This window comes from Stomoxys calcitrans, chromosome 1, assembly GCF_963082655.1.
Source record: "Stomoxys calcitrans chromosome 1, idStoCalc2.1, whole genome shotgun sequence".
In the NCBI taxonomy this organism is placed as follows: domain Eukaryota; kingdom Metazoa; phylum Arthropoda; class Insecta; order Diptera; family Muscidae; genus Stomoxys; species Stomoxys calcitrans.
The window spans coordinates 271,515,570-271,539,661 of record NC_081552.1 but is presented as its reverse complement, the minus strand read 5'-3'; the positions used below and the strand labels follow the sequence as shown (position 1 = coordinate 271,539,661).

Genomic DNA, 24,092 nt, shown 5'->3' with positions numbered 1-24,092 from the left:
CCTTTTACAAGGTAGTGGTGCCAACCAATCAGCTGTACGAAAAATTTTCTGCGAGGGTGACAACAACTGTCAAAGGTACCAAACAATGGAAAAACGTAACGTGTTGTACGTATCGTAATGTCACGCACAAATTACAAATAGTCGTCCCAACGCACTGTGGTCAGGCTTTTATGGAAAGAGGAGCCCAAGATACATAAAAGCCGCATTTATAAACGGATTTCGATGAAATTTGAAACAATGACTTGTGCTATGCATACCGATGTCCGAACCGAATATGCTCCAAATCGTACTATATTTTGATTTAGCTGCCATATGGACCGCTCTGCTGATTTTGTTTTAAGTCCATAATTGTTAATCCCAACGAACATCACTTTGTATTTTCATGCCCAGAACATCAAGAGCTTCTGCTTGCTCAACATCTACACCGTTGATAGACAAAGATGATCGTAACCGTTTGTGTGTCAACAAGGAGCACTGAGTCTTCCGTGCATTAAAATCTACTCGATTCATTCGACAAAGATGATCGTAACCGTTTGTGTGTCAAACAGCAGCACTGAGTCTTCCGTGTATTAAATTCTACTCGATTCATTCGACCCCACTCAGAAATGGCCAGCAAATCCTGACAGAGTGTATCGTCCATAACCTGCCTCTTGTCCTCAATCTGTCGAAGACTCGGCCTATGGTCGAATGACAGAGATTACTGTCATCCGCAAATGAGTAGATCGGATTCGATGTCTGACCCAACAGATCGTTGATGAAAATTAGAAAAAAGAAGGAGAAAGAACAGAGCCCTGGGGTACACCTGCGGTCAATTTGTGCTCATTGGATGAGAATCCATCTATAACGACTCGAATAGTGCGATCTCTGAGAAAGCTCGAAATAAATCGAACGAAGCCATTACCGACACCAAATGCGACAAGCTTTGATAGTAGTGCACCGTGACAGACCCTATCAACCTTCCAACGCGCCGGGAAGACTCCCGCACAGTAGGCAAGGTTGAAAAGGTTGCGTAATGGACGAGGGAGCGTCGAAGAACACTTGCGTAAGACAAGTGTTGATATGCCATCCAGGCCCGGGGATTTATTTACGTCTAGATTTTCAAGAACCCTTTTAACTCCACGAGTTCGAAAAAATATTTGGGGAATGATGCCAGATACATTTTCGATTCAGGGGAGTGGTTGATTACTATCCGGCAGGGAAGAGTTCCCTGCAAACATATCAGCCAACAGGTTAGCCTTATCAACTGGGTCAGTGAACGTTTGATCGTCCTTAACAAGAGTTGGAATAGATGAAGAACTACCCTTTACACTTTTCACGAACGAGTGACGCTGTTCGTAAAGAAATTTTTCGCGCCTAAGCACATTGGCACACGAAGATCCTGCCTGTTTTAGCAGCAGTTCAGTATTGGCATTTTTATCCAAGCGCCAATTCCTGAACGCCACCTCTTTCGATCTGACAGCATCTCTGCATGTATGGTTAAACCAACTTTTGTCGTCTGATTTAGCCGTTATAGTCTTAACTGGAATAAATGTCCTCATTTCATTTAAAATGATCTTCTCAATCATTTCAGCAGTAGCATTTATATCGTCATCTAGAAAACATAGTTTCCAATTAAAATGCTGAAAGAATCCATTGAGCTCAGCCCAACGTGCTTTTTTGTATAAAAATATTGACCGCTTCGGGACTGGGGAGGAAGCAGTACGAAGAGCAGAATACGAAAAAGATGCTGAAACAATGCAGTGATCGGAGTTACCAAGAGGTGCAAGGGTATTAACTTCATACTTTTCAGGGTGTGAAGTTAAAAAAAGGTCAAGAGTATTATTTTCACTGCCCGGAAAATCCTCCAAAATATTTGTAATGGAATCAGAAAGGGAGTCAAAGCCGTTCATGGAAGCCTCCCTTTCTGAGTTTGGACTTCTATATAAAAATCCGAAGTGCAGTATATGTGATCCAATCCCGAATTTAACCCAAAGGGAGTTAAATTTAGGATCCTGTGATTCCAGGTGTTGTCGTCTTTGGAACACTACGTCATTATGTACATATATCACGAGGCCTCTGTGCGAAATAAAAAGAGACAGAGTGTGGTACCCAGGGATGTGAAAATCCTGTGAACCTGGGTGTCATAAAGATCTAGAATGTAAGGACGGTGAAAATTAATATGTGCATGCTCCGCAAAGAAATTCGACCTCAACCCTCGTACATTGGCTGAATGTATTTTGAAATCATCCATCACACAAGACACACAGGAGACATAAAAGCCCTTTGTGTGGTGAATTCATTCGTTTCTGCTTGTCATCTCAGTGAGAGCAGAGTGGTAGCTGCACGAGAGAACTAGAGTGTAGACTTCATTACACGAAGGGGGAAGGGGGGGGATGGGCAACGAAACACAAGACACACAGAAGACATAAAAGCCCTCTGTGTGGTGAATTCATTCGTTTCTGCTTCTCATCTCAGTGAGAGCAGAGTCGTAGCGGCACGGCACTGTTGATTTGTTGTTTTTGGATTGATTGCAGTGTGAAGTAACTATGTTGATGATGGTGATTGTTGTTATTGGCTTGGAATGTTATGGGTATGTTTCGTTTTTTTTTTTGTGTTATTCGCGTTTTGTTAGATATTTGTTATTATTATGGTTTGGTATTTTATTATTGATCTGTTTAAATTGCCACTGTGTTATGTTTGAATTTTGTTTGATTCTGTTACAGAGGGGACACTAAATGTAGCACTGTAGGATGGCGTTTAAAAGGATTGAAGACAGAGACATGTGCACGCGACGACGGTCCACACACTCACATTTGTGTGTAAACATGTACGTAAACAGCTGATTAATTGGTTGGTGTGCCATTAATTTTTGTATGGAAATGGAAATCCAAAAAAAAACCAAATGTGGTAACCTTGACGAACCACCGAAAGAACGATTTAGGGACATTCACACACACCCCCCCCCCCCCCCCCCCCCAAAAAAAAAAAAGAAAAAACAGAGTACCAGCCTTTATTGGAAAATTGTATTCTTGAAAGCAGAGCAGCGGCAGAATTTTCAAATCCAACGTCAATTTGATCACATTTTGTGCATGCATCGTTTAGCTATGACAAATTTTGTTTTTTGCTGATGGCCACCAACCAATACAATTTGCTGATGACATACTCTTGTCTTTCGAAGTTCTTATAATGGATCCTCCGGCTGTGAATAAGTATACTGTTTTAAGACAACGTACAGGGTCAATATAGAGGTATTATCATTAGCACAACAACAAAAATCTACCGTCACCGAAACTTCCTTGAGCGGCAAATACCGTAAATTGAAATGTCAATGTCGTTTTACAACTTATCTTCTTCAAGTGTGAATTTAAATTTGTATCTTCATCATTTTAACGCTGTTTTGTTGCTTATGTGTGGAATATCGGATCAAACATAACATCTTTTTTAAGATTTTACAGAAAATCACAGCTGTGTTATCAAGCCTTTGACATTTAGATTTACTGTAAAATCAAAACAAAAAGTTCTTTAAATGACTTTTTCGAATAGAAAAACACCAGTTATAGCAAAATGCCACCTCCAAAATTTCAGGCAAATCGAGTAATAATTGTGCCCTCCAGAGGCTCAAAAAGTGAAATTGGGAAATCGGTTCATATGGCAGTTATATACCGATTTAGACCATACTTAGAACAATTGTTGGAAGTCATACCAAAACGACATATGCAAAATTTCAACCACATTGCATAAGAATTTCGCCCTCTAGAAGCTCAAGAAGTCCAATCGGAAGATCGGTTTATATGGCGGCTATATCAGGATATACACTGATTTAGACCATACTTAACACAGATGTTGAAAGTCAAAATAAAACACAACATGCAAAATTTCGGCCAAATTAGATAAGAATTGCACCCTTTAGAGACTCAAGAAGCCTATTTGGGAGATTGGTTTATGCTTCATGCAAAATTTCGTCCAAATCGGATAAGAATTGCACCCTCTAGAGACTCAAGAAGTCTATTCGGGAGATCGGTTTATAAGGCGCCCATATCAGGACATATGGACATATAAACTATACTTGGCACAAATGTCGGAAGTCATACCAGAACACTTCATGCAAAATTTTAGCCAAATCAGATACGAATTGCGCTCTCTAGAAGCTCTAGAACTCAAGACCCTAGGTAGGTTTATATGGCAGCTATATCAGGTTATGAACGGATTTAGACCATACCTGGCAGAGTTGTCGGATGTGATACTAAAACAGCACGTGCAAAATTTCAACCAATCGTATATGTGCAAAATTTCAAGCACCTAGCTTTACTCCTTCGAAAGTTTGCGTGCTTTCGACAAACGGACGGACATGGCTAGATCGACTTAAAATGTCATGACGATCAAGAATATATATACTTTATGGGTCTTAGACGCATTTTTCTTGGTGTTACAAACGGAATGACGAAATTAGTATACCCCCCATCCTATGGTGGAGGTTATAAAAATTGTACTCATATATATATATATATATACCATACCATATTTGTCCAAATTTGTTGTCCTATCGTAGGAAAATCTTACATTTGACATTTCAATTGGTATCCAAATTAAAGTCTGACTAGATTTCCAGATAAGTTCTACATATAAAAAGTACTACGTACACCAGGTGTTGTAGGGTATTACATAGTCGGCTCCGACCGACTTTTGCCTTTTCTTACTGGTTAGTTTGTTTCATTGGTCTCAATGGTTCGTGCTTCTTAATTTATTTGAGAAAAAAATAAAATATTGGGTTGCCCAAAAAGTAATTGGGGATTTTTTAAAAGAAAGTAAATGCATTTTTAATAAAACTTAGAATGAACTTTAATCAAATATACTTTTTTTACACTTTTTTTCTAAAGCAAGCTAAAAGTAACAGCTGATAACTGACAGAAGAAAGAATGCAATTACAGAGTCACAAGCTGTGAAAAAATTTATCAACGCCGACTATATGAAAAATCCGCAATTATCCGCAAACCAATAAAATACAGAAAACAATAAGTGCAGATAAAGAAACGTGTTTTGGTATGGAAACAAAAACATTTGATTTCTGTCAAATTCAACAAATTTCAGCGGCTATTCTGAAACCAGAATAGAATACCAACCCTTAGGCATACAGTAATTTAAAACAATAAACTCAGACTTTGCTGAGTATTGAGATCCAAATAGTTATCCTTTGTTTTACCATTCAGATCCTATCCTATTGTAAAAATCGTTAGAATTTTTTTTTTAATGAAAACACAAAATATTTAAATGCAACATATTTAATTGTTCATTCTCAATTAAGAGACTGAAGCTAAATTTTTTTTTTGTTTTTGAAAAATATCAATTATTTACTCGAGTTAAGTCAGTTTAACGTTTTTGTTTTGTTTATTAAGTTGGTAATCGCTTTAATTAAGTTATACAGCTTGTCATAAATGCAAATTACAAAACTATTCATTAATAATACAAATTCCTTAGTAGGTACGATTTAAGCAACATTTTTAATAGAACATACAAATTTCTCAATTTATCCAAGATTTTTATATTTTCTGTGTTAGCTATGCAATATCCAAATTTTAGATGCTGGCCAGATGACCAGTGAAATTCAATACTCAACCACAGTGCGGCGACGCTGAAGTTCATTACGGAAACGCGCGCATTCGCATGGTATGTAACTCTACCTTTAGCCTACATCATGCGTTAGGAAATAATGGAACATTAAAACTCCAATTGTTCATTTCCAAATTATTATGAATACACATAAAATTATCTTTGATATTCCATCACATATGCACGCATAAAATGTGTTGACTGGCATAGGTTCTAATCAGTATCTAATTTGTTGATTCATCCGCCCTGTGAGTCGTTTTTGGTGTTGTTTTGTTGAAGCCCAAAATTAGCCGCTGTTATCTTGTCAAAAACACCTGAATTTGTTTGTTGGTTGTCATAGCTGTAGGGGAGGGTATCGAATGTGAAATTAATCTAAAAGGGCCTTGCTGCCGCAGTAGTGCGTCATATCTGGTTATATGCCATCTACATTTCAATATTGGACGATGTACAGTTGAATGGGAAACAAAACAGTGGAACAAAGCTACACTCCAAATTTTCCAAATTTTCTTTTTTTTTTTATAAATTGCAACGAAAATCAACGTAATTTGTGGTTGATTTTTAAGCAGCCTTTTAAAAAATAGACTAATTAACGTGTTATTTGTCTAAAATCTTAAAATATCGGATATTCAAACATAGAAGTACAATGTGTCCAAATTGGACGAAAACTTTAGTAGTTTCTGCCTTTTACAACAAAAAGTGTGCACAAATCAAAAGGAGCAACAACAAACCGAAGAAATAGGCGGTGGCGCTTGTTATTCCTGATATTGCTCAGCAATGTGTGTGGTATCCTGCTGTGGCAATACATTTGAACATAAAGCTGCTGCAAAATGATGCAACTCCTATGCATGTGGAACAAGAGAACTTCGAAACTTCTATTCACCTCAACATAAACAAGGCTTCAAATTTAACAAGTAAAAGAGACTTCGACCGGGCCGAATCTTATATATTCTTCACCATGGATCGCAGTTGTCAAGTTCGTTGCCTGGTATCTCTTTATAGATAATGGATAAGAATTGCTATGCTTCTGGAGCTATATCAGATTATGAACTGATTCGGACCATACTTGGTCAAGAGGTTGGAGACCATAGTAGAAGTCTTCGTGCAAAATGGCAGCCAAATCGAATAAGAATTGCGACTTATATGGGCTCATGGAGTACAATCAGGAGATCGGTTTATATGGGAGCTCTATCAGGTTATGGACCGAGTCATACCATATTTGGCAAGTATGTCGAAAGTCATAAGAGAAGTCGTTTTACAAAATTTCAGCCAAAGCCTCAAAAGTCTCAAGAAGAATAATTGGTAGATCGGTTTGTATGGGAGCTTCACCGATTTAGACCATACTTGGCACAATTGTTGGAAGCCGTAACAGAACACTTCATGCAAATTTCAACCAAATCGGATAATAATTGCGCACTCTAGAGCATCAAGAAGACAATATCTGAGAATGGTTTATATGGCAGCTGTATCAGGCTACGAACCGATTTGAACCACGCTAAGCACACTTGTTGAAAGCTATAACAAAACACTTCGTACAAATTTTCAACCAAATCGCATAATATTTGCGCACCCTAGAGCATCAAGAACTCAAGATCCGAGACGGGTTTATATGGCAGCTATATCAGGTTATGAATCGATTTTAACCACACTCAGCACAGTTGTAGGTGTCAATTTAAATTTTGTAGGTGTAGGTAGGTGTCAATTTAAAGGCCCCTTGGCATCGGAAGGTACTGAAATTTTGGTTCACGGAAAAAATTAATAATGTAATGCAATGGCCACCTTAATCACCGCACTTTAAGCCTATTGGAACCGTTGGAAATGGGATAAATCGAACGAGAAAATAGCAAAACCATAGAAGATTTATTATATGCCGGAAAAATAGCCTGGAAAGCAAAATCACCTGACATAATTAACAATTTATCTTTTATTCCTAATCGATGTGCATTTGTTATCCAGAATGAAGGATTCGCAAGGAAATATTGATTTCAATATATATTTTTTGTACCTGAAATTGGGGTCCTTTAGTTTTGTCAGTTTATATTTGCGGCTTAAAATGTTTTTGAATTAAAATTTTTATGCCCATCACCATATGGGATGGGAGTATACTTATCTAGTCATTCTTTGTGCAACACCTCGAAATATTGATCTAAGACCCAAAATATATATTTGATCGTCTCGATATTCTGAGTCCATCTAGACATTTCCTCCCGTCCGTCTGTCGAAATCACGGCATTTGGCAAAATTTGTCACACAGTGTTCTGTTATGACTTCCAACAACTGTGCCATGTACGGTCCAAATCAGTCTATAACCTTATATAACTCCCATATAAACAGATCTCTCGATTTGACTTCTTGAGCCCTTACATGCCGCGATTTTTGCCCGATTTGGCTGAAATTTGCATATAGTGTTTCGTTATGGCTTTCACCCACTGTGCCGTGTAAGGCCCAAATCGGTCTATAACCTGATATATCTCCCATATCAACCGATCTCTATCGACTCGACTTCTTTGAGTCTTGACAAGGCTCAATTTTCGTGCGATTTGGCTTACAATTTATACATAGTGTCCTTTTACGACTTCTAACAACTGCAACAAGTACACCCAGAAAAATTAGTCTGCTGATATCAGCAAACACAGTCTGCAGATATTAAATTAAAAATTTTAAACTTTTGAATAAATCCATTCAATATTTTTGAACTTCAAACCAAAAATTGAGGCATTTGCTATATATATATAAAAAAAACAAAAAATTGGCAATTTTAGGCGTACATTTTTTGTTTAAAATCATAAACATAAATAATCATAAATCATAGCTATTTTGTCAGCTGTTGTTTAAATTCGATCAAAAATTAGCAAACTGTTCAAAATTTGAAGTTATATGCTTTTAAATTGAAAAACAAGATTGAATACAAATTTTTTTTTAAATATTTACATTTATGAGCTTTTTTAAATTTAAAAACGGCAGAAAATATTTGCTGTTTTAGCAACAAATTACTGCTGTCCCATTTTCAGCAGACTTTCTGCTGTTTCAGCGAACATATTTGCTGTTGTTACTAACAAATTTCTATAAGTGCATTGTCCAAATCCCCTAAAAATTGGGAGATCGGTCTATATGGGAGCTATATCCATACTGAACCGATATCGTCCATTTACAATCCCCAAGGACCTACATCAAAAGTATGTATCTGTGCAAAATTTTAAGCGGCTATCTTTACGCATTCTACCGCGTAAAATTAGAATGTCGAGACGATCTAGGACATATATACTTTATGGGATATTAGATCAATATTTCGAGGTGTTGCAAACGAAATGACTAGATTGGTATACTCCCATCGTATGGTGCTGCGTATAAAAATTCACGGAATAGGGGAGAATTTAGTTACAGTCTACAATTAAGGTAGCAGCGGAGTAGTGGCCATTCCACTTGTCGACACGACTGCAGTGATCACGAAAATCAGACGATATCGAATATTAAAATTTTTTTTTAAATATGATAGAGAAATGCCGTTAGTGCTTGCAAAAAACATACTGATTTTAAATAAAATAAAACAATTAAGATTTGAAAGTTACTGATGGACTAAATTTAAGGAGGTATTTAATACTACTTTACCGACTTTGGCCACAATTTAAAAACAAACAACCCGATCTGGCTAATTTTTACCTTAAAGCAAGCTGGCACAGCACGTATAATTCCATATCATAATGCCATCTAGCATTACTGGTTTATTGAAATATTAATTTTATGCAGCTATATTGGCCATTTGTTATACCCTCCACCATAGGATGGGGGTATACTAATTTGTTCATTCCGTTTGTAACACCTCGATATAGCTACCATATAAGCCGATCATGGGTCTTGAATTCTTTAGCTTCTAAAGGGCGCTATTCATATCCTATTTGGCTGGAATTTTGAACTTGGTGTTTTAGTATAACATCCAACAACTGTGCCGAGTATGGTCTAAATCAGTCCATAACCTGGTATAGCTGACATATAAACCGATCTCCCGAATGGACTTCTTGAGCTTCTAGAGGGCGCAATTCTTATCCGATTTGAAATAGCTGCCATATAATCCGATCTCTCGATTATACTTCTTGAGCCTCTAGAGGGCGCGATTGTTATCGAATTTGGCTGACATTTTGCACGTATCGTTTTATACTGATTTCCAACAGCTGTGGCATGTGTCGTCTAAATTAGTCTATAACCTGATATAGCCGCCATATAAATCGATCATTTGATTTGACTTATTAAGTCCTAGGCGGAGCAATTTTTGTATCGTTTTGGTATGACTTCCAACAACTGTATCAAGTATGGTCTAAATCAATTGATAACCTGATATGGTTGCCATATAAATAAATCGACTTCCCAATTTGACTTTCTGAACCTCTTGAAGGCGCAATTATTACTCGATTTGCCTGAAATTTTGAAGGTGATATTTTTATATGAGTTATACGGCATGATAAGTACAGTCGATATCGGTTAATAACTTGATATAGCTCATATATATTTGAAAAAGTCATTTAAAGAACTTGACAAATGCGATCCATGGTGGAGGGCATATAAGATTCGGCCCGGCCGAACTTAGCACGCGTTTTCTTGTTATACCCACCACCGTAGTCATTTCGTTTGCAACACATCGAAATAACAATTTCCGACACTACAAAGTGTATATATTTCGGATCGTCGTAAAATTCTGAGACGATATAACGATTTCTGTGTGTCTGTCCGTCCATAGGTCTGTCCGTCCGTCTGTTGTAATCACTCTAGAGCCTTCAAAAATTGAGATATTGAGGTGAAATTTGGCACAGATACGTCTTTTTGATGCACGCTGGTTAAGTTCTTGAACGGTCCAAATAGGACCCTATTTGGATATAGCTGCTATATAGACCGATTTTCCGATAAAGGGTTTGAAGACCATAAAAACTTTATTTATTACCCGACTTTGCTGAAATTTAAAACAGTGGGTTATTTTGAGCCTCCCAAAATATGACCTAAATTTAGTTCAGATCTGACTATATTGAGATATAACTGCCATATACACCGATCTGCCGATAGGGGGTCTGAAGCCCATAAAAGCTTTATTTTTCATCCGATTTCGCTGAAATTTAAAACAGTGAGTAGGTTAAGACCTCTCAACATCCGACCTAAATATTGGTCAGATCGGACTATATTAAGAAATAGCTGCCATATAGATCGATCTGCCGATAAGGGGACTGAAGCCCATAAAAGCTTTATTATCCGATTTCGCTGAAATTTGAAACAGTGAGTTGTTCTGAGCCTCACGATATCCGACCTTAATATGGTATAGATCGGTTTATAAGTGGATATAACTACCAAAGAGAGCAATATTTTGTTCTACAAAATTGAATAGTGACATATATATTAGACCACTCAATGTCCGTGCCGAATTTGGTTGCTTAAGTTATCCAATTTTCACCGGATTGTGACGAAAGGGGATTTACATACGTATATACCCGAGGTGGTGGGTATCCAAAGTTCGGCCCGGCCGAACTTAATGCCTTTTTACTTGTTTTTTAATTGGCTATGACAGAACATTTGTCCCATTAGCCAAACGTGGAATAGCGTTTCAAGCGCCTTCATTTTCTGCGCTTATTCTAAAACCACTTGATCTTTCCATCGGTCTTTTGGTCGTCCCGGTTTGCGCGTACCATCGTGATTGCCTTCAAAAGACTTCTTGGCCATTTCGTTCACTAAATCGGCCGCGGCGGTACTACGGAACTCTTGTAGTGGAAATTTCGTCGGCGCCCTAAAACAATGTCGTCATTGCTTTTGGCAAATACGCTCATGCCAATGTAGTATGTGGCTACAAGCATTTGTGAAACGACTCTTTTCGCCAATATTCAGTGAGTGTTCTGCATCGACTGTTAGCCATAGCGTGTAAATAGGAGTTTAAAATCATTTTGGAGATAAAGGTAAGGCCAAAAATTGCGTGCCAGGACTCGTTGCCGATCATCGCCTGGGGTATCGTATCTACAAACTAATATTTGTGGTGGCCACAGTCTTTATGTCTTTGACACGTCAAACAAGGAGAGTTGTTTGAATCGATGTGTCGATTGAAATAAAGAAACATTCTAACATTTGACATAAAAAACCAATAAATTGTGAGTAAGAATTTGCGGAAAATAGGTGAGCAACTTATTGAAATTCATTTATTACACTGTGGAACAAAATTAAGTTTTTTCAAAAATAACAGGAAAAATTGCACAGATTATGAAAGAAGAGTTAAAAAGGAGACGACGCTTGTATCGGCGTTTTAAAAGTTGACATCAACATCAGCAGGGAATTTTCCCTGCTGAACATTTTTCTACATTTTACGAATCACGAATGCTTGTAATTCTATCATTTAAGGTGTAAAGTGTATTCGGCACTATTATTGAGAAGAATGTGAGCAAAATTTCTACCCTTAAAGTTAGTAATCAACAAAAATTTAGAGTACATTTTAGGGTAAAAGTATTATTTTATCTAAATTTTAAGAGGATGTATTCAAAGACAAAGGCGTTCCTTACTAAATTTGACTTTAAGTCACTGAACAACAAAAAGCTGTATATATTCGTATGGCATTCGTATTCAAGAAAATATCGATATCAATTTAGGCAAAAAACATGACTTTCTAAAATAATTTTTGCTTGAATTTCTGTCGCCCTGTTTTCGAGTTGGTGCATGAAAGTACCATGAAGCTTCATTTTAGCTTAGTCTAAAGGCGTTAAATCGCCTAGTAGGGCTATGTTAAAGGTATGTTGCAGACAAGTCCGCTTCAATTGACGCATTGGAAGACAACATTGAAGCATTCAGTCGAGTGAGATACCGGCCGAAATGTCGGAAAGAGTATGCCAACATTGGACTAAGCGGATGGACCATTTGAGGCGCAGTCAATATTTGCATGAAATAATCTTCAAACATTAAATTATATGGATCGTACTATCGATTAAAATAGAGATTTCGAGCATTTTTCTAAATTTAATGTTTTTTTATGAAAAACTTATAGAGTATAGGTCTTAAAAAATCACCCTTTAGTTATTTCTACTACCTAATGCAAATAGAACCTTACTTTTATTTATTCTCCTTATTCCTGATATGTTAAAATTAATTTTCATTAAAGAGAAAAAAGAGAATAGTTTTTAAGAAATACATCACTATTTGCAAATTTTTATGTAATAAACTAAGGTTTATTGTGCGGCAAATTTGTATGAAAGTGGTATTGAAACGCATAGGAATTTTCCTTTTTGTTATGTTCAAAACATGCTGAAATTTAATTCTGATAACCCAACTTCTTGAAAACGTCACCTTGATTTTATTAAACTCGCATATGCCTCAAAAAGGGACGAAAAAAATCTTAAGCACCAAATCATGGTCAATTTTACTACCATTTAGTTTAATTTTCATTCATTGGGGGTTCACTTTTCGTAAGTGTGTAGAGTAGATATATACGCCGTCGCCACAAAACAAAAAACACAGTTTTGAACTGCTCTGCGATAGATTTCATTGGCAAAGGCACTTAGATTTAGTTTGGTTTAGACATTTGGGTCTTTCATTTGTTTATTTGTTATGTGCGATCGCGGATAAAACAAAAAATTCTATTTTTTTAATTTTTCCAGTATTGTTGCAGTGTCCGACAAGTAGATAGACGCAGCAAAAACAGGTGCAATGTCCTCCGGCGATAGCAAGTTCGTCACAATTAAAACTGCCCCACAGCTCAACGGGTTACAGCAATTGTCTTGCTTTGGATGGTGGCAGCTTGGGAAGTGGTTGTGGTGTTTAGCCCTGTTATTGCAACTGTCCGTTGCATCATGCACACCACTTCCGTCCACAGCATCGCCATTAATGACGTCATCCTCACTACAGTTTAATAGCGGAACGTCATTATCAGAGCTGCCATTATCGTCGGTGGCAGCCTCAGTTGTTGGGGAGGAAATGACTATTTTAACACCCCAAATGGTTATTAACGCTGTACCAGAGAAAGGTGAGTACGCCATCGTCCCATTGATTGTCTCCATAGTCGAGTTAATGGCAGAATGAGAATGGGCACATGCCATGGTACTTCGGTCAATATTGTTCGGATACTTGAGTTTTAATAATGTTGGTCGCACCAACACAGATGCATTGTTGTGTCTTGTCCTTTATTCAGCATCGCTGGGACGGCCCAGCGGCGGAATGAGGAAGGTGATTGCCGAATTCGGGCCTTCCCAATGGCTTAAATTCTCTTTAAATTCGGTTAAATTTTTATTCATAGTACGCGTTATGCCTATAAGTAGATGTATGGCCTGTAAACAGGCATTCTATTTTCTTTCTTGTTTTCTACGCCATTAACACAGTCTTTTCTCCTTCCTAAAGTAAGTTGTGATACGTGTACACAAACAAAATCCTACACTTTTTCAACGGCCACACTCTCATACAGACACACACACACACACATTTATAAAGGGCACACATGCATACAGAAACACACTATTTGCCTGCCTTTTTTATTTTAAGAGAAAAACACAAATAAAAAACATACACAATGAAACATTCACTCATCTCCAAAAAAAAAAACATTTTTCGATAAGATTTTGTGATCTAAAATTCTGTTAAAAAGTATTAAATTAGGATTATTGTGATCATCATTTGTCATCATTTATTAAAATTATTTATTTAATCATAAATAATTGGCTTCGCACAACTGAAGGTATTTGGGAGTAGAGCATGAATTTGATATCCGTTTTGAAGGCGAAATGTCTGAGGGGCTATTCCACCACAAAAAATAACTTCTTATTACCCTAATTTCCAAAAACGCCAGATCTCGAAGATGGGCGGTCCAAGCAAGCCAAAATTTTTTTGCATTCTAAAGACAAAAATTTGTTTTTCGTTGTTACGGGGGGGTGACAAATGTTCCCACCCCCCAAAACACGCCAAAGGGATATATAGAAATATAGAACAATCAGGACAGTATGGGGTTGATACGAAAGGTATACAAGAGAAAAATACGAATCTGATAATAATTAACTGTCCACAAACGCTCAGCTAGATTTGTTTTGCATTCCGATTAGAAGCTGTATCAAGTTGCGGACCGAGTTAGGGCATACATGGCGCGGACGTTAAGTCATTACAAATGGGTTAAATATTGCGGCCTCCGCCCTCCACCCACCACCATGGATAATTTTATTCTCCCATGCGGTTTGATTTGGATCATATTCGGCTTAGATGCCCAGAAATCGTATAAATGCGTCACTTTAGATACCCACTCCTGTATAATGTCTTTATATGGAGGAAATCAACGATAAGGCCTGATTTGGTGGCTTACCCTATGTAAAATGGACAGGAAGGTGCAATGTGGTAAGCAGGCCTCTCGAATATCTAGACGGGCCTGAAAAGCGGCCTTCTAAGGACATGAACACCGCCGCTGAAAGATTTCTTTCCACCAACACCAAGCAGCTATTTTTTAATTGTCGCCTGTGTGTAATTAGAATGTTATTGTTAATGCTCCGTATAGATAGAGCAAACTTTGTGATCCGTCGCCACGCGAGATGGGATGTGATTAATTATTGACATCAAAGAATACTGCTTGGCGTCTTAATGAAAGTAACTGCAACGTAGATGCGAATGACATTTTAAATTAATAACCGCGATGTGACGAATTTACCCCTCGGTTGATCGATGGTGTAGCTGCTGTGTGGTCAGCGACTATACGAAAGCAATAGCTCGAACAGGTTACATTGACAAAGCGGTCGGCGGCCTTAAATATCTTGCCAGTCTATAAGCAGTTGTTGGGAGTTTAAGCCAGGCCTGCGGAGTCTCATCAATTACTGTGTCATTTCGTTTGTAGCACATCGATGTATTGGTCCAATACACAAGTCCGTCTATCTGTCGAGGGCATCACAACCTTTATACATATATTGTAGCCAATTTACTTCTTGAGGCTTTGGCTCCCATGTGGCTCTGCGAAGAATGTAATTTACTAAGTGGTACCGCTCACGGAGACACCGGAATCTTGGAATAATGATGTTGATCGAAGGCTTATGATGACAGCATTTATGGTGAAGGAATCCTTGAGGAGCTTCAAATCATGGAAGACATCAGGTCCTATGCCAGTCATGTGCACATTAGTAGAACAATAACAAAAAATGCGAGCTAGCTCAGCCACATTTCGAAATGTATACCAATGGATGGATCAGGTAGCTTCTTTACACTAATATTACACAAATTAAAATCATCTCTTCCAACAAAATTTCTAAAAAAATTAAAAAAAAAATGCCTAAAGTAATCAAAACGAGTAACACGCAACCATGAAAAGTAGCATACACATTTTTTTTCAGCAGACTTGCGTACTCAAAACGGTGGATTTTGTTAGTTGAAATAGCAGTAAGCCTATGTTTGCTGAAACAGCAGTAATGCCTGCTTTCCCATTTTCAGCAGACAAAAACTGCTGTGTTAGCAAACATTTTTGCTGTTTTGAATAACAAATTTAGTTGAGTGTATTGCCAGTTTAAAAAAACTTTATATTTGTCACAAATTTATGCAAGAATTTATCGCAAAAAAAATGTACTTTTATCGTAAACAAAATCGTATGTTTTTCAGAAAAGAAGATTACTTGGCGAAATTTTCTTTTATGTGAAACATTTTTTTTGCGTGTAGAAGGAAGCCACCTTAGCGCAGAGGATGATGCTATGACGCTGAACACCTGGATTCGAACCCTGGCGACAACATCAGAAAAAATTGTTCAGCGATGGTTGTAGTCTTTTTAGTAACAAAGCAGATCGAAGAGGTCCCCGGTAAAGCCAAAAGCGCGATTGTTGATTTGGTGGACTCATCAGTACGCCTGGTTTCACATCCCGATTCGAACACAAAAAAATTGTCTGCGGTGGTTATGCCCTTATTACTATATTACAAATGTCGCCAGCCATTTGTAAAGTATTCAAATTTCAAAAATTCGATCCGAAAATATTTTAAAAACTTACACTCAACCAAATGTGTTATTCAAAACAGCAAGAATGTTTACTAAAACAGCATTTTTCGTCTGTTGAAAATGGGAAAGCACACATTACTGCTGTTTCAGCAAACATAGGGCTGCTGTATTAGCAAACATTTCTTTCTGCTAAATCAGCAAACAATGTCTGCTGTTTTAAGTACAAAAATCTGCTAAAACAATTGCTATGCTATTTTTTTATGTTCGCCTGTCACTTGTTTTGACTATTTTAGGAATTTTTTTTAGTAATTTTGTTGGAAGAGATGATTTTAATTTGTAGATTATTATTCTAAAGAAGCTAGCTAATTAACAGGTTCCTTTACATATGACATCGCATCCATTGGTATACATTTCGAAATGTGGCTGAGCTCGCTCGCATTTTTTGTTATTGCTCTACTAATGTGTCCATGACTGGCAAGGCCTTTTGTTTCTAAATTTCATTGGTGATTATAAACATCCACTTAGACACACATTTAAATTTGTATTTTATTTTTTCTTCCAACATCCCCTTCATAATTTAGCAGCAGTCATTTTCAGCAAACAACTGACTTTTCAGCAGTAAGCCTGCTGCTCTGAAATTGCAGAACTACTGCTGTGATAGCAGAACTACTGCCACAATTGAAATAGACAAATAGAGTGAGAAAAAGCCACTGGAAAAAAGCGATTTCGGTCAAATAAAGCTCAAATTTGCAAAAGGGTAGAAAACACTAACTAGCAATGAAAACCCAGATTATTTATAATAGATTATCCCCCCATAGGATTCATTCAGTTGTCATCCTCTCTGTCCTCGCTCAGTGCGTCTGTCTGTCAAAAGTATTGTCGAAATCAGGCTATATCCTGAAATAACACTATCATTGACCGACCTCCGGATAGGTCGCCTTGAGCCTCTAGAGAGCACAATTACTATCCGATTTGACGGAAATTTCGATCAAAGTATTTTATTTTGACTTGATACATTAGAATTTGATACTTAAGATTATTTGTGTTGTCTAGATATATAATTTTCGTATTTCCGGAGTCGAAGCCGAGTTAAATTGCCTTGACTTAGTACGCGTTTAAATCCCGCGCCATGAACTGCCTGTGTGCTGTACTACATCATTGCTGTGGTTATTAGAAAAACCTATAATGCTAAATGATGGTGTGGTGTTAATCTATGGTTAGTCTGAGTCTGTAGTGGAATTATTGTGCCCAGGGTACTGTGCTCAAAGGCAGGATGGGTGACACAAGAAGTAACTTCAAATGTCATATTGTTTCATAAAATATACTTCTTTTTATAAATTTGCAAGTTGAAAAGTGGTTTATTGTAATTGCGGATTTTTTAAAAGAAAGTAAATGCATTTTTAATAAAACTTAGAATGAACTTTTTTTACACTTTTTTTCTAAAGCAAGCTAAAAGTAACAGCTGATAACTGGCAGAAGAAAGAATGCAATTACAGAGTCACAAGCCGTTGAAAAAATTTGTCAACGCCGACTATATGAACATAAAAGTGAATAAATTGTACTCAGCCGGACGCATGGCATTACCTTCTTGGTGTACACTCTGCTGTACCCCTTATTCTCGAGTTGTTGTGAATCATCGTACTAATCGACGTATCTTAAAAGGTCACCAAAGTCCTCGTTTTGAGAGTTTTGTGGGGAATTAAACATATGAGGTTCTCCCCAATTTCTCTTTCCCATAATGTACAGCACTTTCCGCGTAGTTATGTAACAGTCCCGGTCATGTTACAACATGGGCTTGTCTAATGGAAATCCTTCACAGGGATGAAGAAAGTCCGAGGACTGTTGACATGGAGAAGTACCACAAGTAAATGTTGTCAATTTTTTGTAATGAAACGTGTGTGGGTGTGTTTATTATGTCCATGTATGAATGCGTACGCGTGTGTGCATAAATAAGAAAGTCAGCTTAATTTTTGGGAAACATCATGAAAATCATCCTCATCAACGAACCATTGCCACTATCTCACCACATTCGAAGCGATTCGAGTGTCGTTTGGTCAAACTCATGAAATGGCTACTCCTCAATCTCCCCGGAACGATATGGAACGGAAATTTGATGTGTTCGGCTTTAAAAGTTTATGTTTCCATGCAAACCGAAATGGGCTTTCGTAATGTAAGGGTGTGCGGCGAAATTGATGAATAGTGGAAGGAGCCCCCGCGCTCTCCAATGGCAATGATAAGGAAAAGGAAATGAATGACCCCAGTCTGGTGCAGGTTGTAATCCAATTTGAAAAGAGCGAAAAAGGTCGGATTGCCCCCGATAATCATATTACGAACCATGACGACCCATCCATCGATTCGTCGGAAGTACATTGAAAACATGTGTTTTCCTTTTGGAGGGAAATAATAACGGCGCTTTTAGTGAGTTCTGGGAACATTTTGGCTAGGGAAAGAAAAATCCGACGAATGAATTCTGCATACGGTTCTTTTTCATAAAGTTTCCGCTGACAAATGGACTTGTCTTGAATTCTTTCAAATCTATTGATGACGAACTTGAGATTATGCACCACCACATCCCGAACATGAAAAATGTATGATTGCCACTAAAGTGTGGATGTGTATTTACAAATTACAATTAGAAAGTTAGTTTGAAAAGAGAGATTGAATATTATTCCGCCCCATGCCACTATAGACATACGCCTAAGCCAGTAATCGGATTGTTATGCGCTCTTAATACCAAAAAGTAATCTCGAAAAAGAAAATCATAGTCAGGAATTCAGTGCTACTTTCGATACCAAAAGTGCTTAGTTCAGTACAATACGGTATTGATAGAAAAGCAACACCGTATGGGAACAAAACAATACCGCATGGCATGGATGTTATATAAAATGATTAGTACCGTTTGGTACTAACCTTATTACCGAACTGGTATTGATTTTAATACCAATCTGTTATTTTGTATCATACCATTCTTGATTTAAGTACTAAACAGTTATTGAATATTTCAATATATTGAATCACAAAAAGCTAGAAAAAGGCATTAAGTTCGGCCGGGCCGAACTTTGGATACCCACGAATATATATATTGACCACCTTACGTGATAATATAGTGAAAAATTCATCACATATGAAACCAAAGAAACTATTTCTAAATATGGTCCGATCTCCACCGTATTCAGGAAGGCTATGTAAGGGTCATCTGTTAAAAAATGCGGCTTTTATGGGCATAACTTAAATCGGGAGATCGGTATGTGTATATGACAGCTATATCCAAATATTGACCAATCAGAACTATATTGAACAAGAATGTCGAAGAGCCTAGCACTGTCCACTGTGTAAAATTTCAGCGAAATTCGAATAATAAACGTGCTTTTTTGACCCAAGAACTGAAATCGGGAGATCGGTATATATGGCAGCTGTATCCAAATATTGCCCGATCTTGACCATACTTGGGATGAATGTCGAAGGGCCTAACCGAACTCATTGTGGTAAATCTCAACGAAATCGGTTAATAAATTTACGTTTTATGGGTCTAAACCCTTAAATCGGCAGATCAGTATATTTGACAGTTACATCTAAATCTAGATCGATCTGAGCTGTGTTGAATCGGGATGTCTACACAACTAGTTATTTTAAATTTCAGCGAAATCGGACAATAAGTACGCCTGTTATGAGCCCAATACCTTACATTGAGAGATCGGCCTATATGGCAGTTATATCGAAATATAGACCGATCTTAACCATACTCGGTACCATTGTCGAGGGGACTAACGCAACTAATTGTGCCTAATTTCAGCAAAAACCTTAAATCGGGAGATAGATATATATGGCAGCTACCGATCTGAGCCGTATTGAACAGGGATGTCAACAATAAACGTCGCACTACATGCAAAAAATGTCATCAAAATCGAACCAGATTTAGGTAAAGTTCCCATATATATCTTTTAATCGTTTCAATTCTATTCGATATTTCAATAGGTATGCAAAATGAAAGTCTGATTAAATTTGAGTATAAGTGCTATATATAAAAATTACTACGTATACTCGGTGGTGTGGGGTATTATACAGGCGGCTCCGGCCGACTTTTGCCTTTCCTTACTGGTTTCGTCTTTGCTTTGTAGTGATTTGATGTGAGAGCAACAGCTTCATCTCAATTACTCAAAATAAGTATGATGTGTGGGAACAAAAACTTGATTGTACCGAGTTTCCAACGAAGCAATATGAAAGAAAATGAAATATGTTCTACATCTTTTAACAATCAAACAACTGCCACTGCAACATGTCAATTAAAAAATTAATTGATTCAACCTTTTTACCACCATTGGATGGTGGTACACTGATTTCGTCATTCCGCTTGTAACACCTCGAAATATGCATCTAATATCCCATAAAGCGTATATATTCTTGGTCGTCATGACATTTTAAGTCGATCTAGCCATGCCCGACCCTCCGTCTGTCGAAAGCACGCTTACTTTCGAAGGAGTAAAGCTGGGCACTTGACATTTTGCATAAATACTTCTTATTAGTGAAGGTCTGTTGGGATTGTAAATGGGCCAATTCGGTCCATGTTTTGATATAGTTGCCATACAAATCGATTTTGGGTCATGAATTCTTGAGCTTCTAGAGGGCGAAATTCTTATCTGATGTGGCTGAAATTTTGCACGTGTTATTTTGTTATCATGCTAAGTATGTTTTGCATTATGCTAAGTATGTTTTAAATCGGTTCATAACCGGATATAGCTGTCATATAATACGATCTCCCGATTAGATTCCTTGAGCATCTAGAGCGCTCAATTCTTATCCGATATGACTGAAATTTTGCGCACATCTTTTTTCGTCATTCCGCTTGTAACACCTCGAAATATGCATCTAATATCCCATAAAGCGTATATATTCTTGGTCGTCATGACATTTTAAGTCGATCTAGCCATGCCCGACCCTCCGTCTGTCGAAAGCACGCTTACTTTCGAAGGAGTAAAGCTGGGCACTTGACATTTTGCATAAATACTTCTTATTAGTGAAGGTCTGTTGGGATTGTAAATGGGCCAATTCGGTCCATGTTTTGATATAGTTGCCACACAAATCGATTTTGGGTCATGAATTCTTGAGCTTCTAGAGGGCGAAATTCTTATCTGATGTGGCTGAAATTTTGCACGTGTTATTTTGTTATCATGCTAAGTATGTTTTGCATTATGCTAAGAATGTTTTAAATCGGTTCATAACCGGATATAGCTGTCATATAATACGATCTCCCGATTAGATTCCTTGAGCATCTAGAGCGCTCAATTCTTATCCGATATGACTGAAATTTTGCGCACATCTTTTTGGTATGACTTCCAACAACTGTTCTAAGTATGGTCTAAATCAGTCCATAACCTGATGTAGCCTCCATTAAAAACCGACCTCCCGATAAGACTTCAGAGTCGTCTAGAGGGCACAATGTTTTTCCAATTGGGTTGATATTTTGCATATGTCGTTTTGGTATGACTTTCAACAACTGTTACATGTATGATCTAAATCGGTTGATAACTTAATACAGCTGCCATATAAACCGATCTCCCAGTTTGACTCCTGAGCTTCCGGAGGGTACAATTCTTATCCGATTTGGCTGAAATTTTAGAGGTGGTGTTTTCCTATGACTTCTAACAGCCATGACATGTACGGTGCTTATCGGTAAATAACCTGATATAACTCACATATTGTATATTTAGAAAAGTCATTGACAAATACGATCAATGGTTCGGCCCTGCCGAACTTAGCAAGCTTTTACTTGTTTTCAATTATGATCGTCATTGAAATTATATAATTTTCAATTAAGCAATTTTTTGATTCAATAATTTTGGTACCCTCTACCAAATCCTTTTTTCATAGAAAATTACAGTTTTTTCCTTATTTTTTTACACTTAATTTATTTTACATATTCATGGCTCAGACATTCATTCCAAAAATAGGCGATCATTTGCATTTCCTGAAAACGAAAACTAAAATTAAAAAAATTGTAAGAAAAAAAAAGCGAACGGAGATATTTTAATAAATCTTACAGATAAAGGTGTTGCTAAAAATCAAAATTAAATTCTGCCCGAATTTTTTACTAAAAGACCCATTTCTGGTAAAGATGATTTCAAAATCAGCATTTTTTAGTAAATTTGTTATAGAGGCTACAAATTTTACTTGTTTTTCATGTATTTAAGGGACATGTTAAGGTAAAACAAGTAAGAGCGTGCTAAGTTCCCTCCACCATGGATCGCATTTGTCAAGTTCTATGCACGATATCTCTTTTTAGGCAAACAAAGAATATTGAGGAAGAACTGTTGTGCTATTGGAGCTATATCAAGTTATTGTCCGATTCGGACCATAAACTAATGCTGAACATTGTAGAAGTCATTATGTAATATTTCAGTTCATTCGGATAAAAATTGCGCCGTGTAGGGGCTTAAGAAGCAAAACCGGGAGATAGGTTTATATAGGAGCTGTATCAAGCTATTGATCGATTCAGACCATATTAGACACGTATGTTGAAGGACATGAGAGAAGTCGTTGTACAAAATTTCTGCCAAATCGGATGAGAATTGCGCCCTCTAGAGGCTCAAGAGATCAAGATCCCAGATAGGTTTATATGGCAGCTATGTCAGGTTCTATACCGATTTACACCATACTTAACACAGTTATTAGAAGTCATAACAAAACACCTCATGCAAAATTTCAATCAAATCGGGTGAGAATTGCGCGCTCCATTGGCTCAAGAAGTCAAGATCCAAGATCGGTTTATGTGACAGCTATACTAAATTATGAACCGATTTGAATCATACTAAGCAAAGTTGTTAGAAGTGATACCAAAATACTACGTGCAAAATTTCAGTTAAATCGGACGAGAAATGCGCCCCAAAGAGGCTCAAGAAGTCAAGACCCAAGATCGGTTTATATGGCAGCTATATCAAGACATTTGTGCAAAATTTCAAGCGGCTAGCTTTACTCCTTCGAAAGTTTGCGTGCTTCGACAGACAGACGGACGGACATGGCTAGATCGACTTAAAATGACATGACCATCAAGAATATATAAAATTTATGGGGTCTCAGACGCTAATTTCGAGGTGTTACAAACAGAATGACGAAATTAGTATATCCCCACCCTATGGTGGAGGGTATAAAAAACATTAGCCCGAATGGGGGATCTGGGCTTGGCAGTTTGAGAACTCGATGGGGTTTTCCAATTTTTTAAAGTCCATATTGCACACGTTAAAGTTTACATATCTTGTTCAAACTTCATTTATTTACAAAAGAAGAAGAAAAAGTTTAAGTATTGAAGCAATTTTCTTTAATAAGGTCTAATCAATAAAAAAATAACCTTTTTTTCACCAAAAAAAAACAAATCATATATTTTTGCTTCCAAATTTTGCACATGATCTCGTTAACACCACAGCTTTAACCATTTTAGATTTTAAGGAGTTATCTCTATCCGTTCGCAAATGGCATATTTTTTACTAGTCTGTTATCCCACTGTGTTACGTCTCTCATGTAAACAAATATTGTCAAATTTTTCTATTTATCAATACACACCATGAGCAATAATTACATCAAAAAATTTGTTGAAGTAGTCGATAAAACAGTTTTG

At 37.2% G+C, this 24,092-nt stretch overlaps 1 protein-coding gene across 3 annotated transcripts in view; it reads left to right on the top strand.

Annotated features, from left to right (window-relative positions):
* The first annotated feature begins 2,519 nt into the window (after window positions 1-2,519).
* Window positions 2,520-24,092, top strand: part of LOC106089715 (uncharacterized) — a 36,413-nt gene continuing 14,840 nt past the window's right edge. Inside the window, exons 1-3 of one of the 3 annotated variants that reach the window (XM_059360321.1) lie at window positions 2,520-2,569; window positions 2,703-2,806; window positions 13,197-13,561. In XM_059360321.1, coding sequence (XP_059216304.1) covers window positions 13,246-13,561 — 316 coding nt within the window. In that variant the 5' untranslated portion in view covers window positions 2,520-2,569; window positions 2,703-2,806; window positions 13,197-13,245. Of the gene's footprint in view, window positions 2,570-2,702; window positions 2,807-11,608; window positions 11,728-13,196; window positions 13,562-24,092 lie in introns of those variants that run through there. The other 2 variants (XM_013255669.2, XM_013255668.2) reach the window with 2 other exon arrangements.